Source organism: Mauremys mutica, chromosome 16 (genome assembly GCF_020497125.1).
Source record: "Mauremys mutica isolate MM-2020 ecotype Southern chromosome 16, ASM2049712v1, whole genome shotgun sequence".
Lineage (NCBI taxonomy): Eukaryota > Metazoa > Chordata > Testudines > Geoemydidae > Mauremys > Mauremys mutica.
Window position 1 is genome coordinate 7,881,652 of NC_059087.1, and position 23,095 is coordinate 7,904,746.

The window sequence follows — 23,095 nt, forward strand, 5'->3', positions numbered from 1 at the left end:
CGGTGCTCCTTGGCCAGGCACGGCCCCAAGCCGTGGAGCAGTTCCAACAGCCCCGCCCCCCGAGCTCGCGCTGAGGGGGTGGAGCCTGCTCGCGACCAGCCTCTTGAACCGCTCGCGCGGCGTTCGAACTTTTCCGGGAAACGGGTCCCGCGCGTGAGCCGCATGACGCAACCCGATAGGTGGGGCTAATGGAGGCCAGAGGCGGGGGCTGTGGGCCGGCTGAGGCGGGAGAGCTGCGATGGAGGCGGCCGTTAAGCTGAACGGGACGCCGCCGCCGCCGGAGGTGGAGGTCTGGGGCTCTCCCTGCTTCAGCTGCTGGAGGGCAGCCAGGAGCTGCAAACCGCGCTCCGGCCAGACTGTGTAAGTAGAGCACGCGGGGAGCGGGATTCGAGTTTCCTATCGGCTGGGGCTGACGCGGTATCGCTCTCGTCAGGCGTCCCCGCTATTTTCCCGGCAAGGTGGCGACGCTGCCCAGCAGCCTCCGAACGGGGGCGCCTCTCGGGGATGAGGCCGGGCTGAGCTGAGCTCCCGGCGGTTCCCCATCCCTCGGCTAACGGGCTGCAGGCTCCGGAGCCGACCCCAGCCGCGGGGTCCTTTTGAGCGCGTGGAGCTCGGCGGCGAGCGCGGGATTCCGAGCCGGGCTCCGGCGCGGCCAGGGGGCGCCCGGGCCTCCCCGCGCCCTGGGGAGCAGCCCTGGGGGCGACCTGGGTCTGAGGTGCTGCGGCCCCCCGCTAACGGCTCCCATCGGCCTGTGGGAACCGGCAGCGCGAGCTTGGCCTGAGCCCCGGCCCGGGAGAGCGTTTCCCCTCAGACTGCCTGGCACCCCCGGCGCTGGGGAGGGAGTGAGGGGCGGCTCCGCTCGGCCCTCACCGCCGGGGTGGGGTGGGGTGGGGTGGGGTGGGATGGGGGGCGAGGAGAATGGAGGCTTGGCAAACTACAAGCAGGGAAGTGGTGCCAGGGACAGGAAGTTGCCCCGGGTGTGGAGAGAGTTAAGAGTCGTTGTGCTACAGGAAAGAATATTTTAGCAACCCGTAAACAGAAGCCTCTTATGTTTCCTCTGACTGGACGACTTGAGACTATACTGATAGCAGAATTCATTGATGTATCTTTTTAAACTCTTTTAGTGATCTCCGTGTACAAATAGGTCTTGGTGGACAGGCATGTAACACTGCAATTATCTGGAGCTTCTAAACTGAATCTTAAAATTGTAGAAAATATTTATCAAGACCGAATTAGCAAGTGGTGAACACCTGACCACAGAATACCTATGAATTCATCATTACCACTCTCAGCTTCACCCCAGGTAAAAAACAAACACTTCAAATATGTAGCATATATAGTTTAACAGGAAAGCACTCATTGAAGTGCAGAGAGCTTCAATCAAACCTTCTAGGTATTAGTTTTTCTTCAAGCCATATATCAAAGACAGAGAACAGGTAGGATAAAGCATGATCTTCTACTTTATACATCTTAGTAAAAAAGAAACATTGTAACCTGTGCTAATTTAACATTAGTAGAATCCTGGAAACTTGTGACAGTACAGAAAGATGAATATCTGTGGGGATTGTTCTGTAAATGTAGGCTCTGATCTTACAGACACTTAAAATTCTTGTATAATTTCTTCAAGGAAATATGTTTAATTTTACTACCAATAGTAAAATTTTGTTTATATATGTAAATGTTTGCAGGATTGAGGCCTGAGATTGCATCAGAGGCTGAACAGTTGTTTTGAGTTATTTTATTTTTCATCAATAGTCTAGCATTTTGGGGCAGTATTCAAATCTTATTTCTTTTATTTGGTTACACTAATGTTTATTAACTCTTGACAACTGTTTGTGTATTTATCAATGTGTAAATGAGATCTCTGATCTGATTTCAGATGTGAAAAGATGTTTAATTTTAGATTAAATTTAAAGATGCTAACTAATTAGTTTGGGTGATTATTGCCACATTATCAATTCTTTGTTCTTTTAATGATGGAATTTGTTTGGTCATTAGAGGTAAATTTCTTTTTAGTTCTAACTTTAGGCTTTAATTGAGCTATGAAAATGCAATTTCTTTCTGATTTTATGTTGAAATTTAGGAAGGCTCCAGTGCTCTCCTTGATTTTATTTTTGGTAATTTTAAATGGCTTATTTAAAAGTTTGTTTTTTAAAATACAAGTAGCCACCTCATAGTATTGTATAAAGACATAACATGTTAATTAGATAGTTTTGTGATTAATTTCTTGTTGCTTGTATATGATGGGTTAGTTTTTCTTTCTGTAGAATCCTACCACAGACCTTGAGAGCAGCACCATTCAGAAACAGAGGAAAGAACTCCAGCTGTTAATAGCAGAACTGAAAGATCGGGATAAGGAGCTCAATGACATGGTGGCAGTGCATCAGAGACAGCTGCTAGCCTGGGAAGATGATCGACAAAAAATACTGACTCTGGCAGAACGCTGTAGCATACTAGAAAGTAAGTACTGTACAATGTAAGGCCCTGGTCCTGTCAGCAGATCCATGTAGGTAGATGCTTGTGCCTTTACAGATCCCCCTCTGTGTGTATAATGTTACAGCATGTAAAGGATGTTTTTATTTTTATTTATTTTTTATTTATTTTTTTCCCATCTTAAATGTAGTTGTCAGTATCCTTCCAGAGACAACTTCCTCAGTGGTCTGATTATTGATTGGCAGGAAATGTACCTGATAATTTGATGATCTTTTCCTTCTCAAACCACATGCTGATTCCATGAATCCTTACGACGGAGAAGTATCATTTTAAAAAAAAATTGAATCATAAAATGATGTAGGAAAAAGAACATAATGTTGTAAATCATATCTTAGGAGTGTGCTATAGTTTATTGCTACATTAAAGCAAGAGTGTCCTTAACTTGGCTATTTGGAATTTTTTTTCTGAATCAATCCTCTCTCCTTTTTTTTAAACATTCCCTGGATTATTTGGATTTTACCATTTCTCTCTCTGTCCCACAGAAATCTAGCTGCTCTTCCTAGGATATCCTTATAAGCTAACAACCACTTTTAACTTGATTATAAAAATAATTTGGTCTATTGAGTATTGTGGAGTTTAATTTTCAAGTCACAACCTGCTACTGAAAGGTCAACCTAGTTGAGGTGCAGCTTAAATTGTGACTGTCCCTTTTTGTGTTCAGCCCTTTGCTGTCCCCTTATCCTCAATGGTGTCTTCCTCTATCGGCCCCACTGGGTACTTTTATTTTTTACCTCTTCCCTCACTAACTTTCCCCTCTACATTCTCTGTACATGAAGGGTGTAGGGATTTTTGTGTATTTTAGCAATGAGATTTTTTTTAGCTCTGTACGATCAGGAATTAGTGCACATCTGTGACATCATCAGGAAGGCACTGCCAGCCAATCAGAATGAGACTGTGGACAATCTGTGTATTCAGCCATGTTCAAATGGTATCTCACACAGAATATTCATTCTGTGCGTCTTAGATTACCATGGAAATACTAGAATGTCATGGAGGGAAGGATCTCTTTAGAGCTTATTAAAAGATGATTTGTTGTAGCAACTCTAAAACCAGCAAGATCCTTTGCACTTCTGAAAGAAACTATTACCTGAAAACAGTTATAATTTTTGTTTTAAGGAGCTGTAAATTTCTTCATTAGTATAACCTGTGTATCATTTATTTAAAATGCATATTTATATTGATTAATTCTCTCTGCAAACTCAAAAATGTACAATTAAGTAGGGAAGAAATGTCAGGTAAAAATCGATATGTCCACTTCAGGATTATGCCACTGTGCATCCATTTCTAGAAATTAAATGTGTGTTTATTTTAAAATGCTGTGTTAAAGTACTTGTACTTTTTTAAAAGATGGTGTGTGAAATATATAATGTAAACTATTTGCTCGCAATAGATACCTGATTTCTTTCCTCAGATGAACTACACAAAAGAAATGAGATGATAAGAACATTAACACAAAGATTAAAGGTCTTAGAATCTCAGCAGAATGATCGTAGGACAACACTTGAAAATACTCAACAGAAGCTTCAAGAGCTGTCCCAAAAAGCAACAGATGCAGCTCTTCATTGTCAGGCCCTGGAGGTAGGTCTTGATTAATGGCCTAACTTTGCATTCCTTGCGTGCAACTCCCACTGAAGTCTGCAGATATCTTCTGCACATGACTGCAGATTTAGGCTCCTATATTGTACTTGTCTTTGGGTCAAATAATACTAGGTTAAGGTATTACTCTCAAGGTTTTGTGATTGCGGTCTCTATTTGAATGGTTTCTGGGGAGCGCCACTTACCAATTTCGGGATGCCAAAACTGCAGCCATTAAACTGACCAACTGCAGTACTTGCAATTTTATTATGAACAGTTTTAGAAAGCCATTGCTATAAATTTGAGTCACTATCATGGATTATAAAAAAATCTTGTCATCAGTTTAAAGATATGTAAGTAATTAAAACTGCAGATTTTTTTAAATGTCTTTGTTCATTTGGCTGATAGATATATCTATCTAAAACACAATTTAAAAATACTATCACAATGTAGTTCAGTAATACTTTGCATTTTCTATATCCTCTCTTACCTGATGATCTTTATAAATGTGAAGTGTCACAAAAGCTCTGTGAGGCTGATAGGTGGTAGCATAACCATTTTACAGATGGATAAACAGAGGCACAGATCGGGTAAGAGACTTGGCTGTGATCATATGAAAGAGCTGGGAATAGTACCCAGGAGTCCTAACTCCCAATCCCCTGTTCTAACCAGTAGACTATAATACAGAATGAGAAATCCATAAATTTAGCTCTGATATATACTAGCTGAACAATGCAGAGCTGCCTCCTTCTCTGTTCCCGTCCTCGATCTAGAACTCCTTGGAATAGTGTTTCCCAAACTTGGTGTTTCAATATCCAGGATTTTTTGGTCTTTGCTGCTTGTTTTTTGTTCTTAATTCTTTTTTAAAGGTAAGTGAGCTGTTAATGGTATTAAGATTCATTTTTAAGGGTCCTATTTTTTCCCTCCAAAACTTGTTGCTATTTAAATAGAGATTTACATCTTCAAAGCCGTTTATAAATTCTTTCACCACCCCTCCTCATTTTACAGATGGATAATCTAATGCACAGAGGAGATATGACTTGTCAAAAGTAAGAGTGTAAATTTGAGAACAACCAGGATTAGAATTTAGGAACAAGTGGCTCCCAAGCCCCAGTTTCTACTCTCTAAATTATGTTGCCTCCCTCTTAACTTTAAATGAGTTGTGCCCCTTGATGTTGAATTACTGAAAGATTATTTAGTAACAGTGTAACTAGTCACTAGTTGATACTTTTTTCCTTCTATTTACTAGGAGAAAAATCAAAGTCTCAACTGTTCAGTGTTGGAGCTGTCTGCTAAGATAGGCCAGTTACAAGCTAGAGAACAGGAACTCATTACGATGCTGAAGCTAAAGGTAACATCTGTTATCTTCTCACTGCATGCCCAAAGTATCTGAACAAAACTCCAATACCGTTATCAAATGTGGTGTGATCAGATTGCTGGATGGTTGACTTGATTGAAAGTGGGATAAATCTTAAGCAAACCAGAAATCCATGTATTCGGAAAGCATAGTGGACTTCTGTAAACACCATTTCTGATAGCTCAGAATTCAGAGCAAGTCTTCTCCAAATCAGCATGAGACTGTTAATAGAGTGGGAGGCTTTCACTATTGCATCTGCATCTACCAGATAAAATGAGAAGTCCTAGAAAAGATGATAAAAGAAAAAAATATTGAAGTATGCTTTATTTTCATATTTTTGTAGGACAAAGATATACTTGAAGCAACCAATCACATTACTGAATTTACATCTAAATTTAAAAAGTTGGAAAGTGCATTGCGTACAGCTAAGATGGCGGAATCCAGTATCAATAAAGAAAAGCAGGATTTCAAATTGAGACTGAAACAACTAACATTTGAAATGAATAAATTAAAAGGTAAGTAATATAACTGACACCTACTCCACTGTAAATCTGAGTGTATGCTTTTCACTCAAGAACACATCTTATTTTAAAGATGACCTCAATGAAAAGACGAAAGAAAATAATGAGCAGCGGGAAGAAATCATGCGCCTCAAACAAGAAAACAACTACTTGAAGAATGAGCTCCTACTTAATGGTGAGTGAAGGGCTTTAGTGCCCAACTCTCGATGGGTCAGAGGTTTTCAGATTGTGGTCTGTGCAACACTTGCTGGTGGTCTAGAGAGCTATCTCATCATAGCCTTCCCTTTATTGTCACCTGTTAAATTCTGTTAAAAGAAACTAAAAGTATATTTGTAGTATTGCTTTTCTACTAAAGCTATTTATGTAGTTGCCACAGGGATCTTATGTGAGCATGAATGGGAGGGAAGGTGGTTCAGGGGGACAGTCTCTGTGTTAGTGTTTGAGACCCTCTGATCTAATGTGTTAGTAACATAGGTAAACACGAGTGACATTTTTCCCCTTCTCAAACAACTGCATAGAAAATGGTGAAACAATTAAAAAAAAAAAAAAAAAACTTCTTAAACCTAGAGCTAATAAAAAGACAAGTGTCAGAACATGGCTGGCGCTGAACTTGTGAGGTGCTCAGTGCCTTCAGCTTCTCCGATTAGCAGCAAGCAAATATTGGAAAGGAGGGAGAGTGTTCATTTGGCTGCTATTCTCCCTTAAGGGATTTTAAACCAAGAGAGTTCATTAACATGAAGACCTGAATAGCAAAAAGGAGTGATTGTATGTCTTGGCATGTGCACTTTGCTTTTGAGTATAAATAGTGCTGTTACTGTACTGCAGCAAAATAGTACTAAGAGAATGGGAAATTGCTGCTCTTTCAGACTTCAGAATGTACAATGGAGGTTGAAAAGACTAAATAAGATTCTGTCCCCTGCTGCGGGGAGCTTTAAGCCTCTGACCTCCCCCATCTAATCTGCGCCAAGCATTGACCCCTCATGTGTTTAAAACCATACTAGCAGCTGTTTCCCCCACACAGACAGTTTTTCATAATGGAATCTTAAAATATAAAAACAAAAAAGCCAGTGAGTGATGATGATATGAAATGTATTTTTTAAATATTGCTAGAAATTTTAGCGAAGTTGGATTTCTGTTCAGGTGAAAAACCATACCTGAATGTTTTGTTTTAGTTGGCCCATGAGGAGTGTCTGTCTTTTTCATGAAAAAGCATTGTGTTGATCTTCAGACTTTTAGGTTAATATTACTTTTTATGACAGTTTCTCGTGTGTATTTGAGATTTCTCTTGGCTGTACTTAGTTTTTCACTTTGATTTCTATGGGGAAAATTGTTTTAATCAACTTTTTAAAAACAGTTGAGAAAGCAAATAGACAGGATCAACTTCTTCAATCTGCTAAATCTAAACAAGTCCGGACCAACACAGAACTGTCCAATTTGCGGCAGGTATGATCCTCATTGCATTTATTTTCTGTGTTTATGAAGGTAGCTTTCAGTAATAACATTTGTCTATAGAGAACTATATAGAAATAGAATTAACAGTTCAATTAAGTAATACAATTTTGTTCACTATTGCTAAATCATGAACTCACTGTAGATCTTGAGCTGCTTATGACTAGGAACCTATGGTATAAATCCCTATTTATTTTATTTTTACATGCTGATTATAGTAACTAAAGGTTAAAGCACTGATTTATGTCAAAATGTTTGGTGCTGTGACAAATAAGGTCCGTATCCCACACAGACTTAAGCATATGCTCAGCTTCACCCACTGGGAGGAGTCGCACCTGCCCAGTGTAAAGTTAGGCCCTAATTCTGCAAAAAAAAACCCTCATGCATGTGCTTAAGTCTAGGGGGAAAAATGACCACAAATTAAAATAAACTACTTTACCAAATATGTATTGCTTTGATATTTAATAAAATACATTTTCAGAATAATTTGACATTATCTGGGGAATTAAATTTTTTTAAAATTGTGGGCCTTGTTTTCTGAGGTGCTGAGCACTCACAGTTCCTATTACAGCAAATGGGAGCTGTGAGTGTTCCACACCTTGGAAAATTGAATCCCTTAGGACTGAAGTGAAGGGGTACTGTGTTGCTAGATGTGCTGTCCTTTTTCAGAAGAGTTGTCCTGATGACTTGTGATAATTTTAAAGATTCCATGGCACTTTTTGTAAGTGAGCAGTGTTTTTAATTTCTGTGTGTTGACCATAATTCAACACTGGTAACTTTTTTTTATTCGGTCTGTACGATTTCCACGTAGTATTAATTGAATATCGTGTTCTGTACTTCTTGCCGTACAATGTTTTGTGGTATTGTCATATTTTGCTAACAGTTACCCCGCCCCTTAAAAAAAAATATATGGCTGCATTTTTAATAGGGTTTAAAGTAATGCCTAGGTAGAGCCATATCTTACATTCCCATTTACCCCAAACTCCCATTGGAAATGCAGGATCAGACATGTTTTTTGTTTGAATATCAGTGTTGGTTTGTAAAATGCCCTGGAGATCTTTTGAGATGTAAAGCCGTATATTAACGTAAGATGGCATAATATTCCTTCTTCCACATTTCACTAACTGTTTTATCACTGTCTGGAAGTAGATCTATGTAAAACAGCAGCATGATCTGCAATTTCTTCATTTCAACTTGGAGAGTTCTCAAGAATTATGGCAGAAACACAAGGGGGAGGCACACAAAACAAAGTAAGCTTGGTGATGTGGCTTTCATAATTATTTAAGGAGAGAATCAATCATGTATGACGCATGAAGTATTATACATTATTTTTTAGAATACTAGAACACTTTTATAAGTTAAAATATGACACCTCTGGCCTGTGTTCAAGAGACATAGTATGTTAGTCAGACTAGAGCATCAGCTCTGAGTCTGACAACTACTACTGTGTAAGAATTTTTATAAAATCAAATTACATAAACTATTAGAGTAAACCAGTGGTTCTCAAACTTTTGTATTGGTGACCCCTTTCACAAAGCAAGAGTGTGATTTTCCCCCCACCCCTTATAAATTAAAAACACGTTTTAATATATTTAACAGCATTATAAATGCTGGAGGCAAAGCAGAGTTTGGGGTGGAGGTTGACAGCTCATGACTCCCCATGTAATCACCTCGTGACCCCCTGAGGGGTCCCGACCCCCAGTTTGAGAACTGCTGGAGTAAACGTAACAAATCTAGTCATAAAGGTTTCCAGTAAAATAAGCCATAATATAGTGAATAATAGTCATTTTTACCATCTCTTTATGTCTGCTTAATCATTCTACCTTGTAACATTTATTTAATGTATTTGATCTCTACTAGTGTTTCAGATTAAGTGCCTGTCAGGCTTCTGGGGCTTCCTTGTTGGGTGTGTGTGTGTTTAATTTTTTTATTAGTCAAGATTAAGTTAGTGTGTCTTCAAAAAGGTAGCTGGGAGCATTTTAGAAGAGTATTCTTCTAGTGGATGTACCTTACACTATTAGCCATGTACTTGTTAGCTGCATGCTTTTCCTCAAACAGTGTAGAATTCAAACTTCCTTTTTTTGGACACTAAATTACTTATATTCTTAATGGTTGTTTGTACATTCATTTTATGTACAGTATAAAGCTTATTTTCTCTCACCTTTAATATTTTTTGTTTATGTTGAATGTCAGCAGTGGTTCTCAACCTGTGCTCCGCAGACCCATGGGGGTCTGCAGATTGTCTGATTTCCAAAGGGGTCTGTACCTCCATTTGAAATTTTTTTCAGGGGTCCACAGATGAAAAAAATGTGGATAACCACTGTCCTAGATGAAACTTTCCTTGTTTTCCAGGATGAAGTCAATCCTGAGAGACTGATACGTTGGTGTCCATTTCTCTCTTTTGTGAAACTGCTAAAGAGAGGTCTGGAGATATGGAGCAGCATAAAACTGGCCAATTATAGTATCTAATTTTTTAAAAATTCAAATGGGTTTTGTTTTCAGTCTGGAAAAACAGAGCACAATTTATAGTTTCAAGTTGAATTTCTACAGTGTATAATATGGGTAAAATATAAAAAGACTCTCTGTTCCTGATCCTGCAATGTACAATGCATGGATTGACAGCCCTGCCAATGGGGTTCTGTGTTAGCACAGATCTTTGCCTATGTATCGCACATCTAGCACAGGATGAAGCCACAATTATACAGTGTGGTTTATACCAAATACAATTCACATATTAAATGCAGTATTTATAACTAGAGTTCTTTATCATGCCATTGTAGCATAGGTTTGGTATTATCAGACCTTGAAAGTAGCAACGAAAAAGACACAGTTAGCAGTGAAGGCACTCAGAAGATACCTAAGGAATATGGGACTACACAAACTCAGAAATGCAGTCTAAAAAAAATCTGTAATATGTGTGAAGCAGAGAATAGCCAGCTAACTAATGTGTCAGACATGGAGGAAAGTACCTTGGCTCACTTAAATCGGCTTCAGAAAATCTTTAAAGACTTATCACATGGACAAAAGACTTTGTTTATGGAAGATGAAACGCAGAATGCTTCGGTAAGCACAGATGAACTAGACATCGGAACTGTATCTGATAGAAACAGTATGAGGTCTGTGGAAGGCAGGGAAACATCTCAAACTTCACAAGATGTATTTCTAAGCAGAGACCAGAAAAACTTTGGAGCATCTTTACCTATACACGAGCATTGGCTCAACTTCAGTCCTCATTTAGATTTGTTGAATTGCTGCTGTTCTGGGTCAAAGCAGTCTGACAGAACTGATGTTGAATGTAATGATCAGACAGAGACAGTGGGAATTTTATGTGACCGAAAAAGCAGAGTGTCTCCTGGTACACTTCCCATAAACGAATCTGGCTTCTGTACTCTTAACTCCATCATAGATAAAGCTGCATGTTATAAGCCAGTAACAGATCTGGAATGGATGCAGATTTTCAGACCAATAGAAGGAGATGGAAATGTGTGGTGCAGAGCAGTTTGCAACTGTCCCAAGACTGCACATGGAATAAAAAGTACCAGCTTAAAAAGGTTATGTATTTGTTACATTTGAAAACCCAAATATATAGATACAGCTATAATTATGTAGAAATCTGGACTACCTCTTGACAACTTTATTTAACCTATACAAGATTTAAAATCCATATTAGGTTTTAAAGGAAGACTAGCAACTTGAAACTAAGTAAATTTAAAATTACGTAGTTTCAAGTATCACATTTTTCTGTTATTATTTTTTTTTCCCCCTCCGGTTGTGTGAAAGACCCAGACAAACAAGGGAAGCTCTGAAATTGACTACACAATGTGCTGTCAAATGCACAACATATCAAATTTAGGGGGAAGAGTGGATTTCTTTAATTTTTGTTTTTAAAAAAAAACAACAAAAACGTTTGGTTATAGTGTTACCAGTATCACTAGTAGATTAAAAAAAAAAAATCTTCACACAGAAGAGGGATTCTTTTTAAGATATCAAATCTAGTCACTGTGTGAAGTTTTTATTGCCCTTTTTGATTTCAGTTGGCAACTCAATAAGTGTCTGGAAAAGGATGTAAAATCCATGCCTTTTTTTACATATGCTGCTTCAAATTAGTTGAGGAAAGAAAATGAAATAACTTGTAAGTTTAATAATAAACCAAACCCATAGCTTAATATGGTGTTGATCCCACAATAATCTTAGTTATCTGACACATTTATTGATCTTGAGATCCCCCGTGTCATATTAGAAAAAATTGAGATGTAGTCAGAGGCGAGTGGGATGGAGAACGAATTTCTGCATCTTGAGAAGTTTTAAAGAAATACTGGTATATTTTGCAGGCTTTGGGAGCCCTCTAAGGCAGGGGTCCCCAACCCCCGGTCCGCGGCCTCTTAGAAACCGGGCCGCGAACCGACCCAGTGGAGCTTCCGCAGGCATGCCTGCGGGAGGTCCAGCTGAGCCGCGGGACAAGGGCTCCCTCCGCAGTCGTGCCTGCGGGAGGTCCGCTGCTCCCGGGGCTCAGCTGGAGCTTCCGCAGGCACGCCTGCGGAAGCTCCACTGGAGCCGGTGGACCTCCTGCAGGCGTGCCTGCGGAAGCTCCAGCTGAGCCCCGGGAGCAGCGGACCTCCCGCAGGCACGACTGCGGAGGGAGCGCTCGTCCCGCGGCTCAGCTGGACCTCCCGCAGGCACGCCTGCGGAGGGTCCGGCAAACGAAACCGGTCCCTGGACCTAAAAAGGTTGGGGACCCCTGCTCTAAGGAAACATTTATGTACAGAGTGTTAGGCTGACAATAGGCAAGGAAATTCAAAGCTCTCACTATTCTCGTGGATATACCATGACAGCAGTTGTTCACTGAGGAGTAGTTCCCTTCATTTTCCCTCCTCAGATTGCCTAATTTTTTTTTCAGTTATCAACATTATTGTACAAGGACTTAATCCTTTGGATGACTTTACAAAGAATTCATCCCTATTCCCACTTAGCTCTCCACTAGACACAGAAGAGGCCCATCTCTTCAGCTGGTGTAAATCAGCTAGCACAATTGATTGCAGTAGATTTACACAGACTTACACTAGTTGAGGATCTTGCCCAGAGAATATATTCCAACATCCTATTGTATGAACTTTTATGTAGGGGCATGTCTAAGGTACTGACTCTTGTTGTTGAATTGTTTTAAAACAAGAAAGAAAATGTTGTATAGGTCTATTTCACTTCAGGGACAAAAGCTTGATGAATAGGCATCCGTTTGAAATGGAATGCTGTTCTGGAGCATTCCCACATAGCTTAGAAACCAGCTTTTTTTAATTTGGTTAAAGTTACTTCGTACTGTTCCTAAATCATCTCCCCCTCTACTCCCCTTTCTTCTACTGCCACCCACCCACCCCGAAAAACAAAAACCTTGCACCCTTTCCTAGGAATCACTACACTCCCATTCCAGTGAATTCCTGGTTGAGAAGTAGAGTTATGAACTTTAACTTAATCCCTTTGTCTCCCCCCCACCCCAAAGTCACACTTGGGAACAGAGTCAAGCTTGGTAGTGCAGGGAAGCGCAGATGTCGTTTCCTTCTGCCAGTGAAGGCCACTCTACCTAGCATGGGTTTTGCCCCGTGGGGTGCAGGTGGTGTTTCTACTGTTGCCCTCCCCTGAGGATTTTTCTTCATAGGAGCCCAACAGGTGGAAGATGTGCTGTCCTGGCCACATCAGTTTCCCAGCCAGTGCTATCCACTTTGCGAATCTGCACTAATTGCTTATTCACCCCTTGGATGAGGGGAGGTTGAAGGTACCTTTTGCCACCACGAACCTGCTCACTGTGAATTTACTGTTGCTTGGGGCCTTTGCTAGGGTTTGCGCTCTTATCCAGGGCTTGCTTCTTGTTTCTGTAGTCTCTTGATGATAGCTTAATTGGGTATTCAGTCAGCAAAGGAGGGTTCTTCCCTTGTCAGTCCATCTGACATTTTGGCATGTCATTAGTTTTTGTAATAACTGGCAAAAAAAATCTTAACTCAGCTGATGAACTACCATATTTTATCACAAGAGATTGTGAAATGTGATACTGATGGAGTAATCTCTATTTTCTATACTACAGTGACTTTATTTCTGTTGTACTAACAGTTGCTATAATTTTGTCTAATGGAAGTGAATGCGGGTTATATTTTTGAAGTTAGAGCATGAGACTGGTTGCTCACTGTACTATTGCTGGCCTGCGTTCTGTTTGGTTTAAACAAGGCCCATTTGTATCTTGAACCAAACCACTCATGCCAAATTCAAGCCTGTTCGTTTCCTTTTTCCATTCCCCACCCTGTCTACTTCAAAGCTGGATCATGGTGTGGAATGACCTCCTAAACTAAGAATGGCAGACCCTCAACTTCTCCTCATTCATAGCCCTCCTAAAGAGTTCTTTCTTCTAAAAGGCTCACAAACATTGGAGTATGTCAGTCAAATGCACTCTGTACTGCACCATTTTATAAGCGGGTAACTAAAATTAAGCAAAACTGTTCTGAGATAACGTGTTCCTTTGAGTCTTCCAAAGCATCTTGCTTGGATTGTAAATTCTTTGGGTTAGGAATTGTCTGTATTGGCCCTGTAAAGTGTGGTGCTTAATGGTGATGCTTAATGAATGTCAGGTTGCATATAAAAATGCATGCTGCTATTTGATAATTCCCTGTAGATGCAGAAATGTGTCCAAAAAGGTGCTTTTGCTTGTTAGAGAGGATTACAGGAAAACATGTGAGGGATGGTCACTTCTTAATTTTTAACTTTTTTAAAATAAGAATACACAACATTTAAAAAGCTCCATTAAAGTGAAATTGATTCATTTAGTAGCTGGAAACTACTAGTAAACCCCTGAGCCCACATGTAAACAACTGTGAATAAGCTGCAGACTACACCGGACATTCTGTGTAAGCAGACCACAGGATGCAGGTGATCTTATTTATTGTTTAGAATCATTGCAACTTGCTGGCTTTCTAGCAATTACCCCAGTTCAGTGTTTCTAACATTTATTTAGAGTGCTAGTACAGTGCATTTCCTGTGCTGTCTATGTGAATGGATTGATTTCTGGCTGGCTGAAGCTTTTATTATTTTTTTGTAAGACTTTTTAATTAGTAATTGGCTGATTAAACTACAGAGCAGTCAGAGAGGTTTGCATAGATTCCATGTGGTGTATTGTGACTACGTTTTGTCTTGAAGTATGGTAGTTTCCCCCTATCCTTGAGCAATATTCTTATCAAGGGTAGAAAGTAAAATTAATTTTTATTAGAGAAAGAGAATGTGTAACGTTCAGTTCCTTGATGTGCACATTGTGGGATATCCTAATGTTGAACTGAAAGTAAGTGTGCTAGAGAGGGCTTTGTGGTGCTATGGTTGAGTATCCTGATAGTAGCGGGTCAGTGCTTGGACACTGGTATTGTGTTGGATGTAGCTATTGCCTTAACTTGCAATTTAATTGCTTTTTTAATATGTGGTGGTGTGAAGAAATATACTTGAGCAGCCTGAACCCTAAATTAATTTTTTTTTTGGTATGTGGAATTATGTATAGGTTGAAGTCCTCTTGGCATAAAGCTTTACATACATAAAATATTAGTGATATAACTTTGGAATTTTCTCTCTTCTGTGTACACTAACTTTTCTAATAAGTGATGGTCTAAAGTTCTGCAGAGAGAACTGAAGGTATAAAGAGATGATGCTGCATGTGAAGTTCTAGGCTGAAAAGGTCTTGCATGCTGTTGGTTGTGTCACCAAAGGTCAGGCCTGATCCTACACTGCCTGATGTTTACCTCCTGACAGAGCTGAAACAATGCACTTTTTTAGCTTCATGCTCTGAAACCCTATCCAGGCAGTTGAGTGTTAGCTGTAGTTACAATTTCTCATAAATTGTATTTAAATTCTGTCTCTGTCTCTCTTCCCCCGCCACACTATCACCAAAAAAACCCAGTGTAGTCAAGGATGGGAGGAAGCTGACCAGTGATGTCCAAAGTGGGGAAATAACTTTTTAAACTCTTAAAATTTTCACTTTAATATTAAAAGCTACATTTTTAGACTTGTTTAAAGGAGGTTTTTAATAGGGAAATAGGTAGAGGCAGAAAATGAAAGCATAGGGTGCTGCTTTCATTTAGATATTTTGAGGTACCTTGATTTTTTTTGTGCTATCATTTAAGGTAAACATGCGAAAAATATGCTTAGCATATCTGCTGCTTCATGGAAGTATTTCAGGATTCCTCTCTTATACTCAGAAAATAAGGCTGGATCCATCAAAGCACTTAAGCATGTGAATAACACTGAGAGTAATGTAATTGACGTAGTTATACATGTACTTGACTGCTTTGCTGGATCAAGGCCTAAGTATATTTATGTTGCATTATGACTTTTCTTAGTGATTTTACTGGTGATATTGTTTCAGGAAATATCTTAATTTTATTGACAGTGAAGAACGTGTGGATCTGAATTCCTTTTACTTGGACTCTCCCTGTTTGACGTCCACACAGAAGAGAGATGGGCCCCAGAAATGTGAGAGATTCTTCGATGCAGACCTCCCTTCAGAGATCAGTAACTTATCAGTGATTCAGTCAGCAAATAAGTGCACCAGTCCTACTATCAACTATGTCAGTATCTAGCTTCATAATGTGGTACATTAGTTTTAGGATGGCTGAGTGAATTTACTTTCACAAGAGTGGGTTTGTGTCTGGTTTTTATTCTTTTTATCTATGAAGTAAATTGGACTTTTAAAAAGGGTTTTAAAGAGTATTGTGAAGTCACAAATCATGTTTAAAAAAACCTGGTTTTTATTTTTACATTGAGTTATAGATTATTAAAACTGGAATCACTTTAAAAGTCTCACCTGCTTATCATGTCTGTGCCTTTTAAAAATATTTGGTTCTGTTTAGTCAATTAAAATAATTTCACTTCCAGTTTCCCACCATGAGTTAGCATGATTTTGCAGTATTTAGGCTGCAAATGCTGCAGGGAAAATGATGCTGGCCTTATTGATGGTGCCAGCATAGGGGGCAAAGCCAGAGGGTCTTCCCTTTGCATCAGGGACCAGGTAATAGCAAACATGCTTGCAAAGCACTAGTCACCATTAGTCAATCACAGTAAATCTTGGGATCTTAGAATGACTGACTGGGTGCTATTAGAGGTTGTTCCTTTGTTCTGCTTGCTGACTGGAAACTTCATCCCTCCTTCCCATCTCTCTATTCATATTCTTCTTAGTCATTACAATATTGCTGTTGCGTGGTTATAATCAGCTTTTGCACTGTCTTGATTCCAAGTGTTGCCAGTCTGTGTTTGTTTTTTGGGTTGTGCTGGTTGGATTTATTTATAGATTGCAGGCAATGTTGAGTAGATTTCTGTTTGCACCTTTTGTGGGTTTTGTTCTGTCCATCTGATAAGTATTGCAACTCAAGCTTGATCCTACGAGCAGGAGGTTAGTTCACCATTCCCACATGGGAGACTTCAAATCAGTCATTAAAACTGTTGGGGCAGGCATGGGTTGTCTCCTGGTCCCTCTCATATCTGGTATATCCCCAAATTCCCATTCTTTACATATTGGGCATCAACTCACCATTCAGTTTCATTTGGGTCTGTGGGAACCCCATTGTGTGAGGAAAATGAGCAATAACCCAGCACAGCACCTTGTAAGGTGTCATTTAGGCTAACTGAAGACCTAATAGGCCTAGGATTAGGATCTAGGCCTAAGAATTAAACATGCCTCTCTAAACCTGGAGATATGCTGCTTGTTTATAAGTTTAGAAATGGGGAGGATCACATTTTCAGTTACCATCAGCTGACTCTCCTTTCAGCAGCTGCCAAGGCAAGTTGCTTTATTGAAACTAGTAAGAAATTTGCTGCCTCTTCATCTATTGTATTTGAAACACTAGTTTTTGTCTCCTTATTGACACCTGTCTTTAACAGTAATGGGGTGCGGGGGGTGTGTGTGTGTGCATAGCTATATGAAACCTGTTACCCTGCACAGACTTTTCAATGGCAATATTAGCAGTTAAATGTGTAACAATTACAGATTCTGGAATGGTGTTGTATGGTACAATGTATTTCAAAGTTAGTTGGTTTTTTTGTTTTTCTGTTTTAATAAATAATGCCAAGTGGTAATTCTTCACATTTGCAACCAGTGAACATGTTTTAAAATTATCATTTAATAACTTTGGTTCAATTTTTGTTTCTTCTAGGACTCCTGTTCACCAACAAGTAAGCTCCAGCGTTTGCTGGCTGAGTCTCGACAGATGGTGGCTGATCTGGAGCTTAGCACGCTGCTCCACGTTAGCCCCTGTTGCAGTCCCAGCAGCAGCAGTGTTAATATGGTATTTATCACTTTAATATGGCTAGATCTAGAATGTTGGGAAGAGTTACTGTGAACATTCTTTTCCTTTTGCTTGGCTTGCACTATGATATAGACAAAGTACTCTTAATACTTTACTGATGAGGAAAATGATTGGATATTTATGATAAAGTGTCTGAGCCAAATTTGGCTCAGTCTTGCACCCCTCATTCTTCATACGATCAGGACAGAATTTGGCTTGTGTTTCTAAACACAGGGAAGGAAGAAGTTGTTCTGGAGCAAGTTGTGGCAGAACAGCAGATAATGAACATAATTCTGATCTTAACTCATCCTTCTTATGCTTGGTATCATTTTGGGGGAGGAAGGTGATATCAGAGATTAATGTGTGGTGTATATATGATCTGTTCTGGTACAGGCATATATCACAGCATAAATACTCTTTTTTTTTTTTGTAACAGGTTAATTTCTTTAGTTCTTTCATTGCAAGATTAAAGATAATGTATTAAATCACAATGGAAATGCATGAATATAATCTGTATGCAGTTATCACAGAAGATGGTTTTATCAGTGTGTCCTATTAGGAAGATTCTGTACACAGAATATTGAAATTAAACTTGGAGTATGAGCTGTCTTCAAACCTGAAGATTAAAACTTTGATCTAGTTTCTAAATAGTTTTTAAAAACCATATTTAACAGGGTTTATCCTAATCTACCCTGGCCAACTAATCTGTCTTGAAATGGAGTTCACTGAGGCTGTTTTTAAACTTGGGCTTTATACCTTTTAAGGCATATTTTAAAGGATCCAACATAAACCTTTGGCAGGTGTAAGTTTGTCCCTGCTGGGTTATATTCTCTTAATTTTAGTTATTTTCTCCTGTCAGCTGCTGGGACAGTTATAGGTGTAAAAATCTCAATCATTATAATGCATTATTCTAGGTGTAAATGAAACTCTTCTTCTACCTCTTTGCCTTACGTACTCATCATATTTCAAATCTCATCTGAAAATTTTTCTCCCTAGCCTACACCTATTAATTTCATGCTCCTGCTACAATTTTTTTTACATCATAATTATATTGGTTTTTTGCATGAAAGATTCTCTACAAAATAGCATATTAGGTGCCGTCTTAGCGGTAGATTGCTCAATTAGGGCAGATAAATGCATATGCCATATCCCTACTTCTCTGGTGAAAAGAAAAAGGCGGGAAAGAATGAGATGAGTTGGAGAGCACATAATTACTTTTCTCCAGTTTTGAACTCTGCAGCTGCATCAGTTTTTATGATCCACTGTGAAGTTAAGTCTGTACTTAATCTTTTTATTTTATATTATAGACAACAGAACTTACAGAAGCTCTTTGCAAAGTGCAACTGCCAGCTATGGAAGAAAGTGAGACAAAACTTTCACTGTTTTCTTTATGATCTTGAGTAAGTCTTTGGGTTTTTTCTTGTCTTTTTTTATTTTGTAATGTTTACAAATGCAGCAATAATATGTATTTTTTTCCCGCTTAAGATGGGCCTAGTACAAAGCTCTAAGTGCGTCTACAATAAAACCCATATACATGAGACACACAGCAGCAAATCAATGTTAGCTAATGCAGCCAGTAAGTCCTCAGACTTCTCCCTCTGAAAAACCCTGGGCAGTTAAGCCTTGAAACTCAAGCCCTGATCATGCAATTCATTCCATGTGGGTGATGGTCTGTACCGCACAGAGCCCCACTGAAATTAGTGAATCTCTGGGAGGGCATAGCAGTTCTTTCCATGTGCAACAGATTACTGGACCAAAGAAGTGGGGAGTGAATTCTGGATTTAAGGGTCCTTTACTGAGAATGCTCTGTCCCCCAGCTCCCAGAACTGGAAATCTAGAGATGGTCATATGGAGCAGACCTCAAGCCTCAGGGAAATAAGGCTGACTCTAAAGTGAAATCTATGATTGATTTTTTTTGGTTTTGGTTTTTTGGGTCCTGTCTCCTCCCACCTTCCCCCCTCCCCCCCCAAAAAAAAATTCCCACTGTTTGCTACCACCAGTCCAGCACCACCAGTTGGAGTACTAATGTAGACAAGGGACTTGCAGCCAGCAATTTAAGCACCATGTTGTCTAGACCTATTCTGAGCTGGGTGAGATGACATGGTTAAATGCTGCCTGGGATATGAACACATAGAAAAACATAAACTCTTGAGCAATAGTCAACATGGTTTATGTAAAGGGAAATCGTGTCTTACTAATCTATTAGAATTCTTTGAAGGGGTCAACAAACATGTGGACAAGGGGGATCCGGTGGACATAGTGTACTTGGATTTCCAGAAAGCCTTTGACAAGGTCCCTCACCAAAGGCTCTTACGTAAATTAAGTTGTCATGGGATAAAGGGGAAGGTTTTTTCATGGATTGAGAACTGGTTAAAGGACAGGGAACAAAGGGTAGGAATTAATGGTAAATTCTCAGAACGGAGAGGGGTAACTAGTGGTGTTCCCCAAGGGTCAGTCCTCGGACCAATCCTATTCAATTTATTCATAAATGATCTGGAGAAAGGGGTAAACAGTGAGGTGGCCAAGTTTGCAGATGATACTAAACTTCTCAAGATAGTTAAGACCAAAGCAGATTGTGAAGAACTTCAAAAAGATCTCACAAAACTAAGTGATTGGGCAACAAAATGGCAAATGAAATTTAATGTGGATAAATGTAAAGTAATGCACCTTGGAAAAAATAACCCCAACTATACATACAACATGATGGGGGCTAATTTAGCTACGAGTCAGGAAAAAGATCTTGGCGTCATCGTGGATAGTTCTCTGAAGATGTCCACGCAGTGTGCAGAGGCGGTCAAAAAAGCAAACAGGATGTTAGGAATCATTAAAAAGGGGATAGAGAATAAGACTGAGAATATATTATTGCCCTTATATAAATCCATGGTACACCCACATCTCGAATACTGTGTACAGATGTGGTCTCCTCACCTCAAAAAAGATATTCTAGCACTAGAAAAGGTTCAGAAAAGGGCAACTAAAATGATTAGGGGTTTAGAGAGGGTCCCATATGAGGAAAGATTAAAGAGGCTAGGTCTCCTCAGCTTGGAAAAGAGAAGACTAAGGGGGGACATGATAGAGGTATATAAAATCATGAGTGATGTTGAGAAAGTGGATAAGGAAAAGTTATTTACTTATTCCCATAATACAAGAACTAGGGGTCACCAAATGAAATTAATAGGCAGCAGGTTTAAAACAAATAAAAGGAAGTTCTTCTTCACGCAGCGCACAGTCAACTTGTGGAACTCCTTACCTGAGGAGGTTGTGAAGGCTAGGACTATAACAATGTTTAAAAGGGGACTGGATAAATTCATGGTGGCTAAGTCCATAAATGGCTATTAGCCAGAATGGATAAGAATGGTGTCCCTAGCCTCTGTTCGTCAGAGGATGGAGATGGATGGCAGGAGAGAGATCACTTGATCATTGCCTGTTAGATTCACTCCCTCTGGGGCACCTGGCATTGGCCACTGTCGGTAGACAGATACTGGGCTTGATGGACCTTTGGTCTGACCCGGTATGGCCTTTCTTATATTCTTAACCAGAGTTATTAACAAAAAAAAAAGTTGAATTAAAAAAACCCACTATAGATGCAGCCAAAGATGTATAGAATCAAAGCCATTATGGACTTTATATGTCAATACCAACAGCCTGACTTGCGTCTGGAAACCAGTCAGGCACTTAGTGTGGATGTGATATGCTCAAGAGGCAATACACTGGAAAATGCTGCACAGCCTGATCCTGATCCAGCAAAGCACTAAGAACCTGTTTAACTTTAAGCACGTGGGTGATCTAATTTACTTCAACCAACAGAGAACTGAAGAAAGGAACTTGTCCACAATCACTCACTGCAAATCCTTAACAAATACTCCTAGACACTGTTGCATAGTTCCTATTTAAACTGCCTTAAAAATTGATTGAATCTAAAACAATCATCACAAAGTTTATAGCAGACCAGAAATAACTAATGTATGTTTGTACATTTTTATTTAGAGGCATAATCAATTGTTAACTGCTTTGAAATCCTCAGCTGGAAGGTGCTCTGTCTTAATTTCCTATTTAATTGCCAAAGCTTTGGCCATCTTGGGTTTCATCAGTCTGTCATTTTTCCTCTGGGAAAGAGAATCATTTGGAGGGAGTTTAAAAGCCCTAAAACAGGTGAAAGCAATGAGAAAAATGATATGTTAAGCTCTTGGTAGCTATGGCATGCACCATTGCTTGTAAATCCTGACTCTCAGGATTACACAGGGCAAAAAGGAGTAGTCCTTGTGCAATGAGAATTGCAGACCTGTTAGGTGTTTACACAGAAATGAAAAGAATGTATGTAGCGACTCTCCAGTCATCTCCCTGAGGGAGACTGCTCATATGCACTTCATTCTATACAATAACTTTTTTTCCCCTCTTGACATCTCATGTCTTTACTGGTATTTCTATTTCTTATGCCATGAAAAATAATTCAGAGCTGTAGTTTCAATTTGTACTATTAGTAATAGTAGTGGTAACTTTTCAATATGTTTTTAACTGAGTTTTCTCTTTCTCTTTTCTTCTCTTCCCGCCCCCCCCCAACCAGGTTCCTTGCATGTTATCTGGAAGAAACAAAGATGACATCCTTACTATCTGGCAAGAACAAAGATTATGTCCTTATTAATTAAAATACATTTTGAGAAGCGAAGATCATTACCATATATAAGCTACAATGAACAGTTACTGAACATTTGGTCATCATTCTCATGAATGTTTGAAAATTTTGCAAGTGCCAGTCTCATGAATGTGACCGTATGCTAGAATGTATTCTATATTTGAAGAATAATTTAGAATTATGCTAAGATGAAAAACTGCTTTTTTTATAGCTCAGTACTCAGGTTAAATGCTAGTTTGTTTTAAAGTAAGAATATAAAATGGATAATTGTTTACTCCATAAAGGTGACATATTTTTTTAAAATATAGAACTATTTTTATTACTACTCCCATAGTTGTGCATATTTGGTATTTAAAATGTATAATAGCAAAGTGTTCACTCCTGTTTAGTCCATTGTTTTAGTTCTGGACATTTTGCCATGTAAATAGATATGAATAATGGTTATAAGAAGTTTGTGAATTAGTCAAGTAACCAGGATATACCTCCTACATTGCTGAAATTTACGAGACCTTTCACCCACAAGATGGGCAAAATAACTCTCCCCAGTCATGAGCTATTTATTCTAACACAAGTTTCTAAGATCATGAGTTGATATGGATGTTTTAGCAATATATGACATGTATTTAATGTGTAGTCTTTTTAAATATTTTAACTATACCTTGTGTATCTGTGACCTATCAGAAAAGTAGAAATGACTCATTATTGCATTTGAAAATATTTTTAACCAAAAAAAGGCCATACAACCTAATAAATACCATTTTTTTCA

The 23,095-nt window shown here is 39.1% G+C and overlaps 1 protein-coding gene across 6 annotated transcripts; it reads left to right on the top strand.

Moving 5' to 3' along the window:
• The first annotated feature begins 41 nt into the window (after positions 1 to 41).
• On the top strand, positions 42 to 23,095 carry CCDC62 (coiled-coil domain containing 62). 6 transcript variants are annotated; one of them, XM_044990383.1, is made up of 14 exons: positions 42 to 179; positions 1,125 to 1,303; positions 2,268 to 2,460; positions 3,905 to 4,071; positions 5,318 to 5,419; positions 5,769 to 5,940; positions 6,020 to 6,121; positions 7,301 to 7,389; positions 8,545 to 8,645; positions 10,176 to 10,946; positions 15,806 to 15,983; positions 17,565 to 17,696; positions 19,004 to 19,096; positions 22,261 to 23,095. In XM_044990383.1, the coding sequence occupies exons 2-13, from the start codon at positions 1,268 to 1,270 to the stop codon at positions 19,088 to 19,090; spliced, it is 2,130 nt and encodes a 709-aa protein (XP_044846318.1). In that variant the 5' UTR covers positions 42 to 179; positions 1,125 to 1,267; the 3' UTR covers positions 19,091 to 19,096; positions 22,261 to 23,095. The 6 variants fall into 6 exon arrangements, with proteins under 6 accessions (XP_044846318.1, XP_044846320.1, XP_044846317.1 ...); XM_044990382.1 differs by having other exon boundaries at positions 115 to 360; XM_044990384.1 differs by lacking the exon at positions 42 to 179 and adding an exon at positions 441 to 458.